Raw genomic sequence first — 16132 nt, forward strand, 5'->3', positions numbered from 1 at the left:
AAAAAGTTTGGACTAGTTGTAATGTGGTTATTTGGAGTCACTTTAGGTGACCATCTCCAGTAGGGAGCCAGTCAGGGGTACTAACAAGGCTCTAAGAAACAGTTACCTCAAACGGTGAAACAGTCTTCAGTCTGTTATGTTATGTTATGTTAAAAATGTTATACCACGCACGTACACCGAGACGGTTTCTTGGCGCTCATAACAGACATAGCGAGCGAGGGCAAAGGGTATCATACTGAGGCCGATTTGAAGAGAGAAGTTTTCAAGGTTTTCCTAAATGACTCATAGGAGGGGCAGTGGCGAAAGGAAGAAGGGAGGGAATTCCAAAAGGAGGGGCCTAGAAAAGAAAAGCGCAGTCCGCCGTGCTTTTTGCGGCGGTTAGATGGGATGCAGAGAAGATTATCAGCAGACGATCTGAGATTACGGGTAGGGAGGTATCTCTTTAGTTTGGAAGAAATAAATTCAGGGGCGCGGTTATGGAGAGATTTGAATATGGTGCATCCGAGTTTAAAGGAGCACCGTTGGACCACTGGGAGCCAGTGAAGGCTCCTCAAAAGGGGGGAAACATGCTGGTGTCTGGGTTGGTGAAACACCAGGCGGGCCGCCTGATTCTGAATTAACTGGAGTTTTTGGAGCTGATAGGCGGGAATCCCCACATACAAGATGTTAGCAAAGTCAACCCTGGAGATGACCAAAGCCAGTATGACTAATATGAGTGCCTCTCTGGTAAGAAAACGGCATATCTTACGGATCCTACGCAGTTGAAAAAAGCAGGATGATGTCACAGCCGAGATCTGGGGTTTCATAGATAGATCCTCAGAGATGACCACTCCAAGGCTTTTCACAGAGCTGACCGGGCGAGGGGGGGTGCCGAGAGAGAGGGGCCAGTAATTGTCATCCCATGGATTGGTAGGGCCACCCACCAGAACAAGTTCCGTCTTTGACGGGTTCAGCTTAAGCTGGCTGTGAGCCATCCAGTCAGAGATGAACAACATTGTGGTTTGAAAATTAAAACGAGAAGAAGGTGAAGTGTCCAAAGGAAAGACCAACTGCAGGTCATCTGCATAATTATAAATAGTGGCAGGGGAGTGACGAAGGGAAACCATAAGTGGTTGCATATATAAATTAAAAAGGAGGGGGGAAAGAGCTGAACCCTGGGGGACACCACAAGTGAGGGGGGAGAAGGGAGCAGAGAAGGTAGAAAGGTGGACAGCCTGCGAGCGGCCTTGCAGGAAGGATCGAACCCAATCCAGGGCGATGCCCTGGATGCCGGCGTTTCTGACACGGTCGATCAGGATAGTATGATCGACCGTGTCTGTTCCAGTCTGTTCCAGGCACTTTCATCCTTTGCAGGGCTTTCCTATAAAGTGGTCCTGATACAAGGTATGAAGGATGCTGAAGATGCTCAAGGATTCTGTGGATGTGATGCAGTCAACAGAGGTCATGCTGTGACTACACCTCAGTCCATGAAGTGTGTGAGGTGATCCTGGTCACAGGGTCGGCATTCCTCAAGTCCTCTCGGAGCTCATAGAAGTCCATTAGTCACTGGACTACGAGTCACCCAGTATGGTAGTCACCGTTTAATCCTTCTTAGGTCAATAACTCATCCTCTAGGGGTCCCAGATACACTCCCACACCACTCCCAGGCTTAGAGAACTCCGGTGCAACTTTCCTCATCAGGTCCTGGTCCCTAGTGCTGCATGGTAGCAGTTGACTGTGGGCTAAAGACTTTGGGCTACCAACTTGCCCGAGCAGGTTTCTTTAGCTGTTGTGTCCCTGTGCCGTGAACTGGAGGCCAATCAGCTGGCTCTTGGAGTCCCTTGGCTTTGGCTGGGCTCTAGATAAAACTTCTCTGTGAGCACGACATGGGAGGCACAGTCCTTTTCCTTTGCTAGCCACCAGGTGCAGCATGTACAGTTCATTATGGTGCAGGCTCACTTTGATGGCTCCACAGTGCAGCAGGACAGTCCTTCCTCTGTCCTTTATCCAGTTCGAGTTCCTGAGTTGACCTACTTATGCTCAGAAAATGCCCTCAGGGCTGGATGGGATTGGTAGCCAATGTTCTAACTGGTTCCCTCCCATCTGATGATCACTTCCTGTGCACTGTGGCATCTGGCAATCCCAGGATGCACAAATCTGCCCACTTCCAAAACGGCAGGACCCATCTTCCAGTCAGCGGTGGTTTCTCCATGAGAGCCGAGTCCCTCCAGATCTGAAGCCCACCTTGGGTTTCTCAGCTGTGGACTTTCCGCCACCACCTGCTGCCTCTTTGTGCAGCCCCCTATACTGCGAGTGTCTCCGATGACAAAAACCTGACGCCTCAGGACACCTCTGCAACCCAGGCAGAGGAGAAGAGGACCAAAGGTGTCCCCACATCCAGGAGCTTTGTGAGACCTGAGTCAAGCTGTATGTTCAGCCACACTGGCCACATGATCCAAACCTGCAGGCTCTTTGTGACCAGACCGATCCCTATTGACTTCAAAGGGGCATTCAACGCTGTATTGCACCTTAGCACCCGGCTGCCCCAGTGCTGCCCGAGGCAAGCCGTTGTTGCTGCCTTGGTCCCTGTGCCATACTCACCTTAAGTCCGGAAGATTGGTCTAGTAAGTCACAGTAAAGAACCTGTATGCAGCATATGCTTTTCCTCCATAGGATAACATTACAGCTTCAGAAATGTCACTTTCTACGTTTAAACGCTGTAACAATTACTACCTTGAAACGTACTTACCTGATCGTAATGATTTGGTGGCTAGATATATGTAAAGGTATGTGTTATTTTTATAAATTGGTGTGGATCTACTTACTGAATTGTGTTTATCATTTATTGGCTGTGTGCATGCAGCAGACGTCTAACACTCCTCTGATAAGACTAAGGCTACTCGACCACACTACCTTGGGATTGCTAGAGCAAGCCCCTGCCCACTTATAGGGAATACCTGAACTCTTTGCACAGTATACCTCTCCTTGGTATATTATATAAAGAGACAGCTTTCTACAACCATACAAAGAGGGGCCTTTCCTTACGGTAGTGATCACATTTTCTTATTAATTGCACTTTCTGATGTGTGAACATATTTGTAATAACCCATAAACTACACTCAAGTAATGGTTTTCTTTCCTAGGCAAATTGTCTATCGTATTATTTTATGAATAAAAAATCCTGATATTTGATTATCATTTTATGTTTTGTCAATGTAATACGAAGTAATCACTTCAGTTATTTACCACACTAACATACTTACTTTTCATAATAATGCTCACAAAATAGTTATTAATTACAAGCAAAGCAAGTGTGCTACAAATTGTAATGCACAAATAATTCCCTTCATAGATGTTTGTTGTAATGTTTGATTTCTGTGATTTTAGATTTTTCGGCACAATACATCTCTTGACTCTGTTGCAAGAAAATCTCTTATGGTCAGTACTGAGCTTTTGTCTGAAGTGAACAACCTGACTAACAAATCTGAAGGTGAGTTGTAGTGACACTTTCATGCAGAAGTTGGAATGCCATTTTGACTTGGAGACTACTTTTGCTTTAGTATTCAAAGGGCAGCATGCTACAAAAATCAAAAAACTTTTTGTTGTATTCAAGGAAAGAGGCTGCTTGATACCTGATAATACTATAGAGGCTGAAAGTATTGTTATTACGCTGGAAGAGATATTCTTGATAGTTTATGTTTATTAATAACATGTTATTGAATTGTGGGTATGTACAAAATAATAACTTAGCACCTCATTTGTAGTTTAGCAGGAGCTGAAAATCCTCCAGTTTCTGGAGAAAACTCTAGATACGTTGTACAATCCACCGGTTGAAATGCCCCTGCCATAGTATTCTAGAGGTAAGGTTTTTTAGAGATTCTTACACAAATTGGAAGATTTTCAGTTTGCTACAAATTCTAAATGAGGCCATTCACTTTCCCATCACCAAATAAATACAGTGATGAACCTCAGTAGGTTTTGTTATGTTTTAGCCACAGTCACTTTGAAGCGTAGATAACTACTCATGTACCAAATTTTTCTTTAATTCTGGCAGGGGCATACATTGAAGTTTACTCAATCCCAGCGGACTGTCCTGCCATTGCTGATGGTTGAACTCCACAAAGCGTATTCTCCTGTTATCTTGTTCCATGTGGCCTTTGTTGCTCCTGGGTAAACCCCTCTGGTCCAACTTCAAAGTTACTATATGACACGGACCACTTCTAAGAAGACGAAGGGTACATGCATGTGCGACCCTGCCTGAACTCACACTTTCTGGAACAACTCAGGCTTCTGCAGAACCATTGGTTTTCTGTACCTTGATTGCAGCATATCTCTGATTCTCAGAAATCCCACCCAACACCTCTATGTAGGCCATTCTGCAACTCGCACGCTTACCAATGATGAGTTTTGAAGGGCAACCATGATCTGAATTCTGAGGTCTTCCAGTGGCCTCTCTGCCTTTTAGAACACTAGATATCAGTGCACATAAATGCTAACAGACATTTTTGTTGTTTTATGCAGGTATTATGTTTGATATGAGTAGACTGAAAATGAAAGTGGACCTGATAAGAAAAAATACTTCTCTATTAGCCACTCAGATAAGTGACTCACTGCTTTCACTGAACGCGTTACGAAATGGTAAGTTGAATTATCTTGCTTGATTTTACCCCCATACCCCCTGCACCCCCCACCTCCCTGATTTTCTTTTAGACTAAAGGTTTTTCAAATAAGTCTTCTTTTTAAACTGGTCATATTTCACTATTCTACTTGCACACAAGTACATTGCAGCTTTTGGAAAGAAAGAAAGCTGTAATCTGGGTTTTCTTGTCACTTGAAACCATTCTCAGTAAGCAAGATATGCCTGCTGCACAATCACATTCATTCCCAACTCACTTCCAATGGGACATTATGCAATTACACAACACTCCCCATGGAGATATTGATTGAGGTGGCCATAAACAGTATTATAGAAGCCAGCAGGGCACCAGCCCATAGATAATCTAACCTCCTTCATATTGAATACACAGTGAGGAAGTTTACCACCCAGGAAAAGTTGGATTATGTTACCAATTGTCAGTAAGGAAGATACTCTTACAGTCCTTTCAAGATGTGTGTCCTTTGTTTGCTAAGCAGCACAATTGATAATTACCAAAAGCAGTCTAACTACCATCCCCTCCACAACAATTGCACAGCTGCCCAACCTGACCGGGACACCTCCTGACATTCATGACATGTTTTAAATCTACATAAAAGTACTTCCATGTAGCTGTTGCACCCTTCCTGGGCCCTTGCAAATTGATTAAAGTTAAGGTGTGTGGTGTAACACCTTGGAAGTGACCAGCCTGGGAGCAAGCCACAAGTGTAGGAACCACCTCACCTGTGTGTAAGCATTGATAATTGAGTCTTGGCTACAGAGTCTTTATCTCTTCCCACAATTTAGTTCCTGGCTGAATGAAAGGGTCTATAACAATAGCATTTAACAACTGGTATAGCCTAAGACATTCCAGCAACAGACTATAACATTTTCTAAATTAAATAGGGAGAGACAACAAAAAATAATCTTCGGAATGTTATAGCAGAAGATCTTCACCTGCATTGCTAGCACTAGGGCAATCCATTGTCTTCCATGGAACTTTAATTGTTCCACTGGTCTAGCAATTTTTCTATGAACTTTATGAGGCAAATTACATGTGAGGTTACAAGGGTAGCTCTGTGAACGGGGTAGTGCATGAGTTAAGAACCTGAACACTGAATTGTACAAACTGTCTGCTTTTAATAGTACTCTGTTCATAGAAGCTCCAACTGTCATAAACAATAATGTTTTCAAAGATACCGATTTCATTGTATGGTGTTAAATACTGACATGGTCTCCAATCTCACTGTGTTATGTATGTTTCATGTTTTTTTTAAAGATTGAGGGTTTTTAAATTGGAATAAATAGAATTTACCAAATATAAATGTAAGCCTATTCCTTATGTGACAAAATAGATATATTATTGCCCTAAATAATCAAATGCAATAAGGTCATTTTACTCTTGACCCTTATTACCTCCAGAGTAGAGTGTAGGCTAGTCCGTAAAGGACCTTCGCACTGAAGACTAACTACTCAGAAGGATGGTTTGCTATATGGGTCACCATGTCTTGTTATAGTCTTTCCCAATTTGCCTATGGGTTCCCGAGTATTGAAATAGATACTGTATATTTTTTTGTTTGCCATTCCAAAAACCTTTCTGGTGAATTGTATTTGTTTGTTGTTTTGTCAAGGAAAGAGATGAACTGCTGACAAATTAGAAAAATGCTGATATCTGATTAATGCATCCATTTAAAAAATATTTTTCAGATACAAATGAAAGACTTCCTGAAGCCAAGGGGCTTGCTATATCAGCAAATGTGAGTGTGGGTGAAGCTCTAAGCCGCATATTGAATTTTAGCGAAAAATTGCAGAACACATCTTCTTCCTTACCCTTAGTTATTGAAGCCTTACAGAAAACCAAGGAACTCATAAAGGACTCCTCAACGACTGGTATGCTTGCTTCCTTATTAGTCTAAAAAATGCCTCTGTTATAATTAGTAATCCTCCATGTTAGGAGCTAGAGTTGCAACATGGAATTTGAAGATGTGGAAATTGGAATTAGGAGCTTTTTACATAGATCACATTAAAGTTTTATGGATGTATTAGCCACATTTGCAAAAAAAAATACAAAAAACTGACATAACAGGCCAATGACATCTAAACAAATTTGCTGATGTATACTATAAATTGCATCTCTAGGCATAAATTGAGTTTTCCCAGTCTTTATTAAAACATTTATTTTTATATAGTTGACTCGGCTGAAAAGAAAGTCAAAGAAGCGGAGGCACAAGCCAATCTCCTATTTGATCGACTGAAACCCTTGAAAATTTTCCAGGAGAACCTAAACAGAAACCTTTCAGAAATTAAGGAGCTGATCAGCCAGGCACGAAAAGAGGCAGCATCTGTAAGTACAGACTTGAAAAGGGGAGTTTCTTAATGTAGATGCCTCAATGCCAAAGGGAATGATTAACACGGACCAAGGCATATGGAGCCGCTTGGTCAGTGCTGATATATAAAGGCGTAATACACAGACAGGCAAAATGCTATCACTTAAGGGAGGGAAGTAGTTTATAAGAGGGTATTGTATTGTAAAAATGTCTCAAGCAAACCAACATTATATTCAGACATTCAAAGTTGTATGCATTTGAACACTTTGACTGAATACAGCTGTGGTGGGATCTCTCAATCTAATTAGAGGAAGTTGATCTGTTTATGCTGATGTTTTAACTTACCTTCTTATGTTATGTTTTGTTATCATATATTAAGGACTTTTATTTTGTTTTCAGATTAAAGTTGCAGTATTAGCAGACAGAGACTGTGTCCGAGCTTATCAGCCACAACTTTCTACCTCCAATTTCAACACCTTATCCCTGAACATGAAAACCCATGAATCAGATAACCTTCTCTTCTACCTGGGGAGTAGCACTAATGTGAGTTGTTAATGGTATTGTACAATATCCCAAAAAGTTAATTATTGCTTATATTCTATTTTCATTCCACACATTCATTTGAAAAATTAAATAAATGTGAGATAAGAAAACAAAGAAAAAGACCATGACCATGTGAATAAGTATTATGCTTTGTGCATGTCAGAGCATGTATGTAAGGTGATGGGTTCTGCCAATCAAATCTGCCTAGATTTTTCTCTTATTGATCACCTGGCTTTTGACCTTTTTTCTGTAAGTGAGCCTCACTACCGGTGACTCACCCACGATAATCTCACTGTAAATGGACTCCATGTGTTTACCGCCTGTGTCCTCCGTTTAAGAAAAGGCAGCTGCAATGCAGCAAAGGGAAGGGGGATTTGCCTGGTTACACATAAACACATGTGTATACGCATGTGCACCCTTGTGCGGGCTGCACATGGGAGACCTCTGTCATGCGCAGCCCGGTAACTATGCATAGGTAGTCTGGTGCAGAGGGTACTCTGCAGAATTGGAAATTGACCTGGGGTAGGCCTCATAATGTTAGTGTACACCCATAGGGAAGGTCAGTGTGGTTTACTGTCTTGGGTGCAGTGACACTCTATTATCTTACCTGTGGGTAAGATTGTCTTAGAGTGCAGATTCACTTCCCTTTGGCTTACAGAGACCAGTGACATATCGAATTGGGGTTTAACCTGCGCGGTGAAATCCGTTCTGCAAGATCCAAAAATATATCTGTGTAGCTTATGGGTCATCCAAGATTGTCATATTTCTCTGGCTCAGCTCAGGATCAGAGCCCAGGCCTCTTGTCTCCGTGCTGGCTCAGCTCACAATCAGAGCCCAGGCTTCTTGTCTCCCTTCTGTGTCAAGTTAATTACATTTCTCTCTAGCAGCAGGAACAAAGGCCACACCACATAAAGGGAGCAATTAACGGAGCTTCACTCAGCTCCTGAATAGGAAAGGGGTGGGAATGAAGGTCAATCAATCAATCAATCAAAGCATTTATATAGTGCGCTACTCACCCGGAGGGTCTCAAGGCGCTTGGGTGGTCCTCTACTGCTCGAATAGCCAGGTCTTGAGTTGCTTCCTGAAGGAGAGGTGGTCTTGGGTCAGTCGGAGGTGGATGGGGAGGGAGTTCCACGTCTTGGCAGCCGGGAAGGAGAAGGATCTTCCTCTCATGGTGGCTCTTCGGTTGCGAGGAACGGCGGCGAGGGCGTGGGTGGTCGATCGGAGTTGGCGGGTGGGAGTGTAGAAGGTCAGGCGGTCATTGAGGTATCTGGGGCCTTGGTTGTGGAGAGCTTTGTGTGCGTGGGTGAGGAGTCGGAACGTGATTCTCTTGCTGACGGGGAGCCAGTGCAGGTCTCTCAGGTGTCCGGAGAAGGTCTGCATCAATCAATAAGTTGTCACACTGTGCCAGGGATAGGAAAACCCAAGACCCCTGAAGAAAGGAGGGAGCCCAGACCTTTGAAGCCAACACAGCAAGGGTGGGGCTCTCTTTGAAGATTGGGTGGGAAACACTCTGGCTGTGATGGCAGATAGGGGTGGAGCTGAGGCTCCCAGAGCAGTTGTGACTAGTGCCTCCTGGGTGACGCCATTTTGAAATGTCTCAGCTGGCTGTGCAGGAAGATTGGGACGGGGGTTGAAGTGAATTGGCACCCCAGGTTAGACCAGAGGTACCTTTCTTCTGAAACCTTCTGCCCCCAATAAAATTGCCTTGTGCAATGGGTAAAGCTCTCTCTTGCTTGTGATTTTCTGCTGGACACTAGGACTAGAGGTGGTACCATGGACAGCTGGAGGAAGGAACCCTCCTGATATCCATCTGGACCCAGCACTTTGACTACAGTTGCCCCCAGGATCTGTGGGACTCCCCTAGGACCAGGGAGGCTGTTCCCTTTCCACCCCCTAAGTCACAGCTTTCCAAACTCTGTGTCGTGGCACAGTACTGTGTCGCCTGCTATGTGTGGGTGTGTCATGCAATGAAGACGTCTGAGGGCAGATTAGGGCGAATGCTCTTTACACTGAAGGAGAGATGTTAGAAGAGCGTGAGCGCGCAGCCTCGGGCGCGCATTGAACTTTGAATGCACAGTCTGTCCACGGAGCAGCTTCTGCTCCCCATCCCAGGCGCTCGGTATTGCAAGTTTAGGAATTGAAAAACTCGGCATTAAATTGCCATTAAATTGCATCCCCTGGTGCCCCATAGAAACGGAGAACCCGTGGGTGAAATGCGCTGTGTGTCTCTGGGAACACGGTATTTTTCAACAGGGAACCGCATGTGATGGACTGGGCTAGGCGTGTGATAGCGTCGGCCGCAGCATGCTGGAGTTCCCGACTACGTTTTTTGTTACGTCTCACATGCATGCATTTCTTAAAAGCTTTGCAGTTTCAGAGAGCTTATCGCATTCACTTCCACGTGCCAGCATCAACAAACAGATGGTCGTTAATTGCTACACCACGAGAGTCCACAGTTCTTGGACCCTGCCTACATAAACAAGAAATCCAGCCATTCAGCTAAGATACTCATCACCCTCCATGACAGGACTCCGGCAAAAATTGAGTGCTTCTGATATGAATTCATTTTCACCCGCTCCCTTTACTGGGCAATTACGAGACCACAAGCATAATCGACACTGTTTTTGAGAGTTGAGATCAAGGCACGCTGGTGTTAGATGCTTTTGCTAGGTGTTAGATGCTAGGAGAAATCTTCACTGGCTCCCCGTCCAGTTTAGAATCTCCTTTAAGCTCCTATGTCTTACATATAGAGCACTTGTGGCTGGCCCTGTGGACGCACTTGGTACCCTGCTTACCCGCTATGTACCCACGAGATGCCTACGATCGGCCGGGCTACACCAATTGGTAGTGCCCCGCGCTAGGCTGACCAGATGGGGAGCGAGAGCTTTTTCTGTTGTCGCTCCCCAGCTTTGGAACTCCCTTCCGGTGGAGATTAAAACCCTTCCCTCCATCGACCTGTTTAAAAAGGCCCTTAAAACTTGGTACTTCATCAGAGCCTACCAATGAGATACTGCTGTCTGACCTGGTTTTTTCCTTTATTTGATGTAGGCGCCTTGACGCCCATTGGGCTAAGTTAGCGCGGTATAAGACGCAATTCATTCATTCATTCCTGCGCCACTCAGGCACGAGAAAGGCATAAATGGGGACACTTTTTTCCCCCGTTTTTTTTCTTTGAGGTCTGCAGACTGGAATCCGACATTGTAATATAAACATTCTTCAGTTTTGACAGTGGCGCTGTGATGCAGACCGGTTCTGCGCCTCAATGAAGCAGTAGTTGTCGTGGTTTAGATCTGACAGTGCTTGGAGTATTTTACAGATAATTTAATTAATTTAATTGCGGGTTTATATAGCGCTAGAATCGACTCCCGGAGGAGTATCTCCACGCTTCGACCGCTGGGGAACCCGTCCTGGCTCACCCTGAGAGATGGTCCCTGATGGGTATCTCTAAGGTGCGACCAAGCATCCCCGGTGGTCTGGGGGGGCCGTTGTGAAGATGAGGCAAGCTGATGCCCAGAGTTGCCGAGTGTGGTTTCTGACTAGAGTAGGCACCGAGGCGAGAATTATCGAGTCCGCTGACCCTGGTCCACGACCCTGCCGCGTCGGGAATCGAACCCTGGTCCCGGGCCGTTCTCTGCTTACGGGTCTGCCGCCTCTAACCAGTGAGCCACACTTCTCAATGCCCTTCGTTATTCAATTATTACCCACAGCGTTTTCTCCGGCATCAGAGATTTGTGATTGTTGGTACCTGCTTGATGTACGTATTCCCTGCTCTTTTGTGCACACTTTACAGCCCTGCTGATTTCGTCAACAGTAGAGATTGTTGGGCTGTGTAGCCCAGTGCATATATTACTACGAGGCTGTACACAACGCCCACGGACTGATACTTACTGCTCTGTATTACCCACCGCAGATTGAGTACTTTCCCAGCAACAGGGACACATGGCAGAGATATAAACTACCCTAGTTACTTACCCCATATAAGCAGTGGAATAGACTATGCGTTTTCTCGTGGCCTCCATATAAGAAAAAGATGGAGGTGAGGCAGATGTAATTTCTCTGAATCGGTTTGTAAAAGCACCGTTCCTGCGCGGACATTTTGGAGGGCGAAAAGTCTGAAATAATGAAGTTGGGAAATATAAATGAGCATGCAAAAGGTCACACGCTGTTCTACCTTGCTGCTGTTTTGGATTTTGAGGAATAGGTTTGAGCAAGAGAGTGCCCTGTGCATGTGTAACTAGGACAATCCCAAAGCTTCCTGAAGGAAAGATGCACAATGTTGATTTTTGAAGTTTAACTGTTTTGTGATAACCACTTTGTAACATTGATGAACGCGGTTGTCTATAGTTTGTGGTTTAACCAGGTTCCTTTTCTGGGTGAAGCAAAGTGGGAAGGTTTTGGCAGTCGACTAATACTTGCGGTATTTTCAGCTCGAATATTTGGCTGGGGTGAATGCAGTTATTGATATGGAACAATAAAACTGTAGGTTCTTAATATCCCGGAGTGCCTGTGTGCTGTTGAGTACTGGCAGTGCTTAGTTTGCGAACGGAAGAGTGTCTGTGCCCGAAACTGTGGTGAAAAAAGTCGCCGTCCAGTGCACTTAAATTAAAGGTGCACTTAAACGTCGACGTATACATACAAAGGCTGGTAGTCTTAAAACCACTCCCAGACTCTCACAGCCCTCTCTCTCTCTCACAACCCTCTCAGGTTCCTGCTTTCTACATTCGCAAGTTCCTACTTTTTACCGTTATGACGGTTTTGCCATTAAGCACCGTTGAGCAGTTTCAAATTATACTTATTGCGCCATGCTGAAAGGTGCGACTAATCTCCCTTCCAGATGAAATAGGCGCAGGCACTTTGAACTGCCTGAATGTAGTGGTCCTCCAGACAAAGCACCAGGAGCAGATGGGTTGGAAAGGTCTTTGTGTTCATCACACGCCATGGTTTGTGTTTGAGGCATGTGGGCTGCTGAATTCATATCTGTGCATTGATCACGCCTAGTGTTGGGTCCGGATGATTGCACATTGTTGTCCTGGAACAGTCTTCGAAGTATCACGAGATAGGTGGCTCCTCCCTCGGACTACATTGCGCATGGGCATCCTCTCCATCCTCAGATGTTTTTTTTCCGCCATTGGGTTCGGATGTACTTTCCTACACTCTAAGTTCGGAATAAAGAAAACTCTTTCTAAAGGCCAAAAGGCCTTTGGGATCCGTCGGTATTTTTCAAGCGCTCTGTACCGATCTACTTTTTCAACATCTGTTGCACTCCGGTCGTCGAATCGGGCCGTGAGGCCTTCTCGACACCACGTGGACCGACCGTCGATGGAACGAAGTCCATTCAAGTTCTGCCCGCAGTGCAACTCCAAGTTCCCGCACACAGATAAACATCCAGGGTGCAACAAATGCCTATCTCCAGACCACAATGAAGATAGTTGCCTAGCCTGTGCCCAGTTCCGGTCAAAAAAGACGATCCGGAATCGACGGGCGGTGAGGCAAGAAATGCAGAGGTCGGCGCCAGAGCCCGATAATATCTTCGACGATGAGGAAGATCTAGCCAGCGCAGAAGACTCAGATCACGACGAAGACCAATACTCGGAGCATGACTCCGAATATTACCTCGAAGAGGAGGAATTAGTCGTCGATCTCGATGAATATAATCAGGACATCGTAGCGGTTGAAGACGACTCCGATGACGACCAGGGGCGAACCGTGAGTACCCCGCCCCATATAGACACTACACCTCTATCAGAGACTCAGGTCGAGGCATCGCCATCAGGCCTTAGCCGAGATCAACATCCTCATTCTACAGCCCCGCTATACCGCCCGGCTAAGAACATTCAAAAAGAGCCCTCTGAGACACGACATACGACACCGGTTCCATCGAAACCGACACTCGTCGACAATACCTTCTTCGGACCGAACGTCGTCGAGCCGAACGTCATTAAGCCGAAGGGCGTCGACCCGAAGGCCACAGCCCCATTACAACCTTCGAAGCCGAAAACAGTCGAGTCGACATCGAAGACCAAAGCTGTCGAGGCGAGCTCGAAGTCTAAAGCCGTCGAGTCAACCTCGAGGCCAAAACATGTTAAATCGACACCCAAACAAAAGCACGTCGAATCGACCCCTAAGACTAAGCACGTCGACTCGAGCAAACCAGCCTCAAGTATTGACAAAGGGAAAAAAACGGTTGACGAAACAACAAGGTCTACGCCCAAAAGTAACGTCGAACCAAAACCAAAAGGGGACCAAAGAAAATCGATCGAGCCGAGCCCCATCGAACCGAAAAAGGGCATCGACCAAAAAGGGCAGGCTCCGAAAACACCTAAGAACACTATTGAACCGACAAAACCGCTCGGTCCGAAAACGGTGGTGAAGCCAGCCAAAGACATCGAACCGACAAAAGTTGTCGAAAAACAGAAAAAACGGTCCAACCACCAAAAGCGGTCGAACCCAAAATAGGCACCGACCCAAAAAGGCTAAACCAAATGCTACTGCACCAAGGCCAAAAACTGTCGAGGAAGAGATTATTCATCCAGATCCCTCCACAGAAGACCAGTCAAAACTGTATATCGACCCAAACACTGGTAAAGTGACTGTCTATACAAAAAAGAAAAGAACTCTGGCAACTGAAGACTTTTCTGGACTTCCACTAAAAAAGAAAAGGGACTGTGCTACCTCTCCTATTCTCTTTGAACCTATCACTCCAGCTATGCCTGCTACTCCATATGCCCCAACATCACCTGCACGCTCTGACTACAACCCAGAGGGAGATCAGGACATAGATGTGGGGTTTGGTTATCCACAAAACCCAAATGAGGACCCCCCAACTCACAGCCATGGGGCGGGGGAGGAGAACCAGACGCTGAAGGCACTTTGCCCATTACAGACCCTGCAGTACCCAACTAGGCCTTCACCCACAGAGGATACAGTAGCATTTAACTCACTACTGGATAGAGCAGCAACCTACCATAATGTAGATAGGCACTCTGATGCCATTGAAGAATACTTCCTCTTTGATACACTGACACCATCTGAAAGACATGTCAAGACACTCCCCATGTTGAAGGGTGTCTTAAAGCACGCAGGAGACATTTTTAAAGACACTGCTAGAGCACGGGTCATAAACCCACGCATTGAAAAAAAATATAGGGCCGCACTAATTGACCCTACATACATCAGGGGCCAACTACCCCTAGACTCCCTAGTGGTATCTAACGCACGTAAGCGTGCAAATTCCCAGACTACTGGGGAGGCTGCTCCTCCAGACAAGGAGTCAAAAATCTTTGAGGCATCAGGCAAAAGAGTGGCAGCTCAAGCAGCAAACTCATGGAGAATAGCCAATATACAGGCCTTACTAGCCAGGTATGACAGGGCGCACTACGACAGTCTAGAAGAGATTCTCCAGCACTTACCTGACCCTTACAAACAACAAGCAGATGAACTTGTACAAGAGGGAAAGCTCATCACTAATGCGTCAATTAAATGTGCCCTAGACGCGGCAGACACAGCTGCCAGATCCATCAATACAGGCGTGCTGCTCAGGCGACACGCATGGCTTCGCATATCAGGCTTTAAGAATGAAGTTCAATCCACAATTCTTAATCAGCCCATCAACCCAGACTTTTTGTTTTGTCCAGCAGTTGATTCAATTCTGGACAAAATGAAAAAGGATGCGGAAACAGCGAAGTCTATGGGAGCTCTCCAGTCCCAACAACACCGGGGCTCCTTTCGTTGTCCAATTATAGAGGAGGAGCACGAAGTAATACCTCACAGCAATACTCCACCTACAAAAGTAACACGCAATCTACATACAACAAAAACACAAACAGGGGTGGATACAGAGGAAATAGCACCAAAGGAAGGGGTCGTGGAGGCAATGCAAATATATCCTCTACTAACACCAAACAGTGACTTCTTGGCACTACCCCCAGACCATACAACACCGGTCGGGGGAAGAATACAACAGTTTCTGCCAGTCTGGTTAAATATCACTACAGACAAGAGGATCAGGCAAATTATCCAACATGGCTATTGCCTCGAACTCACCTCAACACCACCCAACATACCACCCGTGCACCGTCCAATGTCACAGGAACATATAACGCTACTGCAGCAAGAGGGCATCAGTATGCTGCAAAAGGGGGCCATATAACCAGTCCCACTACAACATCAAGGAACAGGAGTATACTCCCTATACTTCCTTATTCCAAAGAAGGACGGGTCGCTCAGACCAATTTTGGACCTCAGGCCCCTCAACCTGTACATTTTGTCAGAGCATTTCCATATGCTCACTCTCCAGCAAGTCTTACCACTGCTTCGCCAGGGAGACTTCCTAGCAACTCTAGACCTCAAAGACGCATACTTTCATATACCAATACACCCTGCTCACAAAAAGTATCTGAGGTTCACCATTCAGGGACAGCACTACCAGTTCAAAGTACTGCCATTTGGTGTCACAACAGCTCCAAGAGTGTTCACCAAATGTCTGGCGACAGTGGCTGCACATCTCAGAAGGCAACACATCCACGTGTACCCTTATCTGGACGATTGGCTAATACACGCGCCATCAGCCCAGCAATGTGCCAACCACATGTCAAAAACCATACATCTCCTGCACAGTTTAGGATTCTCACTAAACTACCCAAAATCA

The 16132-nt window shown here is 45.6% G+C and overlaps 1 protein-coding gene across 1 annotated transcript in view; it reads left to right on the forward strand.

Annotated features, from left to right (window-relative positions):
• Positions 1–16132, forward strand: part of LAMA1 (laminin subunit alpha 1) — a 549300-nt gene that overhangs the window by 365957 nt on the left and 167211 nt on the right. Inside the window, exons 41-45 of the mRNA XM_078687536.1 lie at positions 3367–3469; positions 4501–4617; positions 6320–6502; positions 6802–6956; positions 7339–7482. Of these exons, the coding sequence (XP_078543662.1) occupies positions 3367–3469; positions 4501–4617; positions 6320–6502; positions 6802–6956; positions 7339–7482 (702 nt within the window). The remainder of the gene's footprint in view (positions 1–3366; positions 3470–4500; positions 4618–6319; positions 6503–6801; positions 6957–7338; positions 7483–16132) is intronic.

This window comes from Lissotriton helveticus, chromosome 4_1, assembly GCF_964261635.1.
Source record: "Lissotriton helveticus chromosome 4_1, aLisHel1.1, whole genome shotgun sequence".
NCBI classification, from domain to species: Eukaryota; Metazoa; Chordata; class Amphibia; order Caudata; family Salamandridae; genus Lissotriton; species Lissotriton helveticus.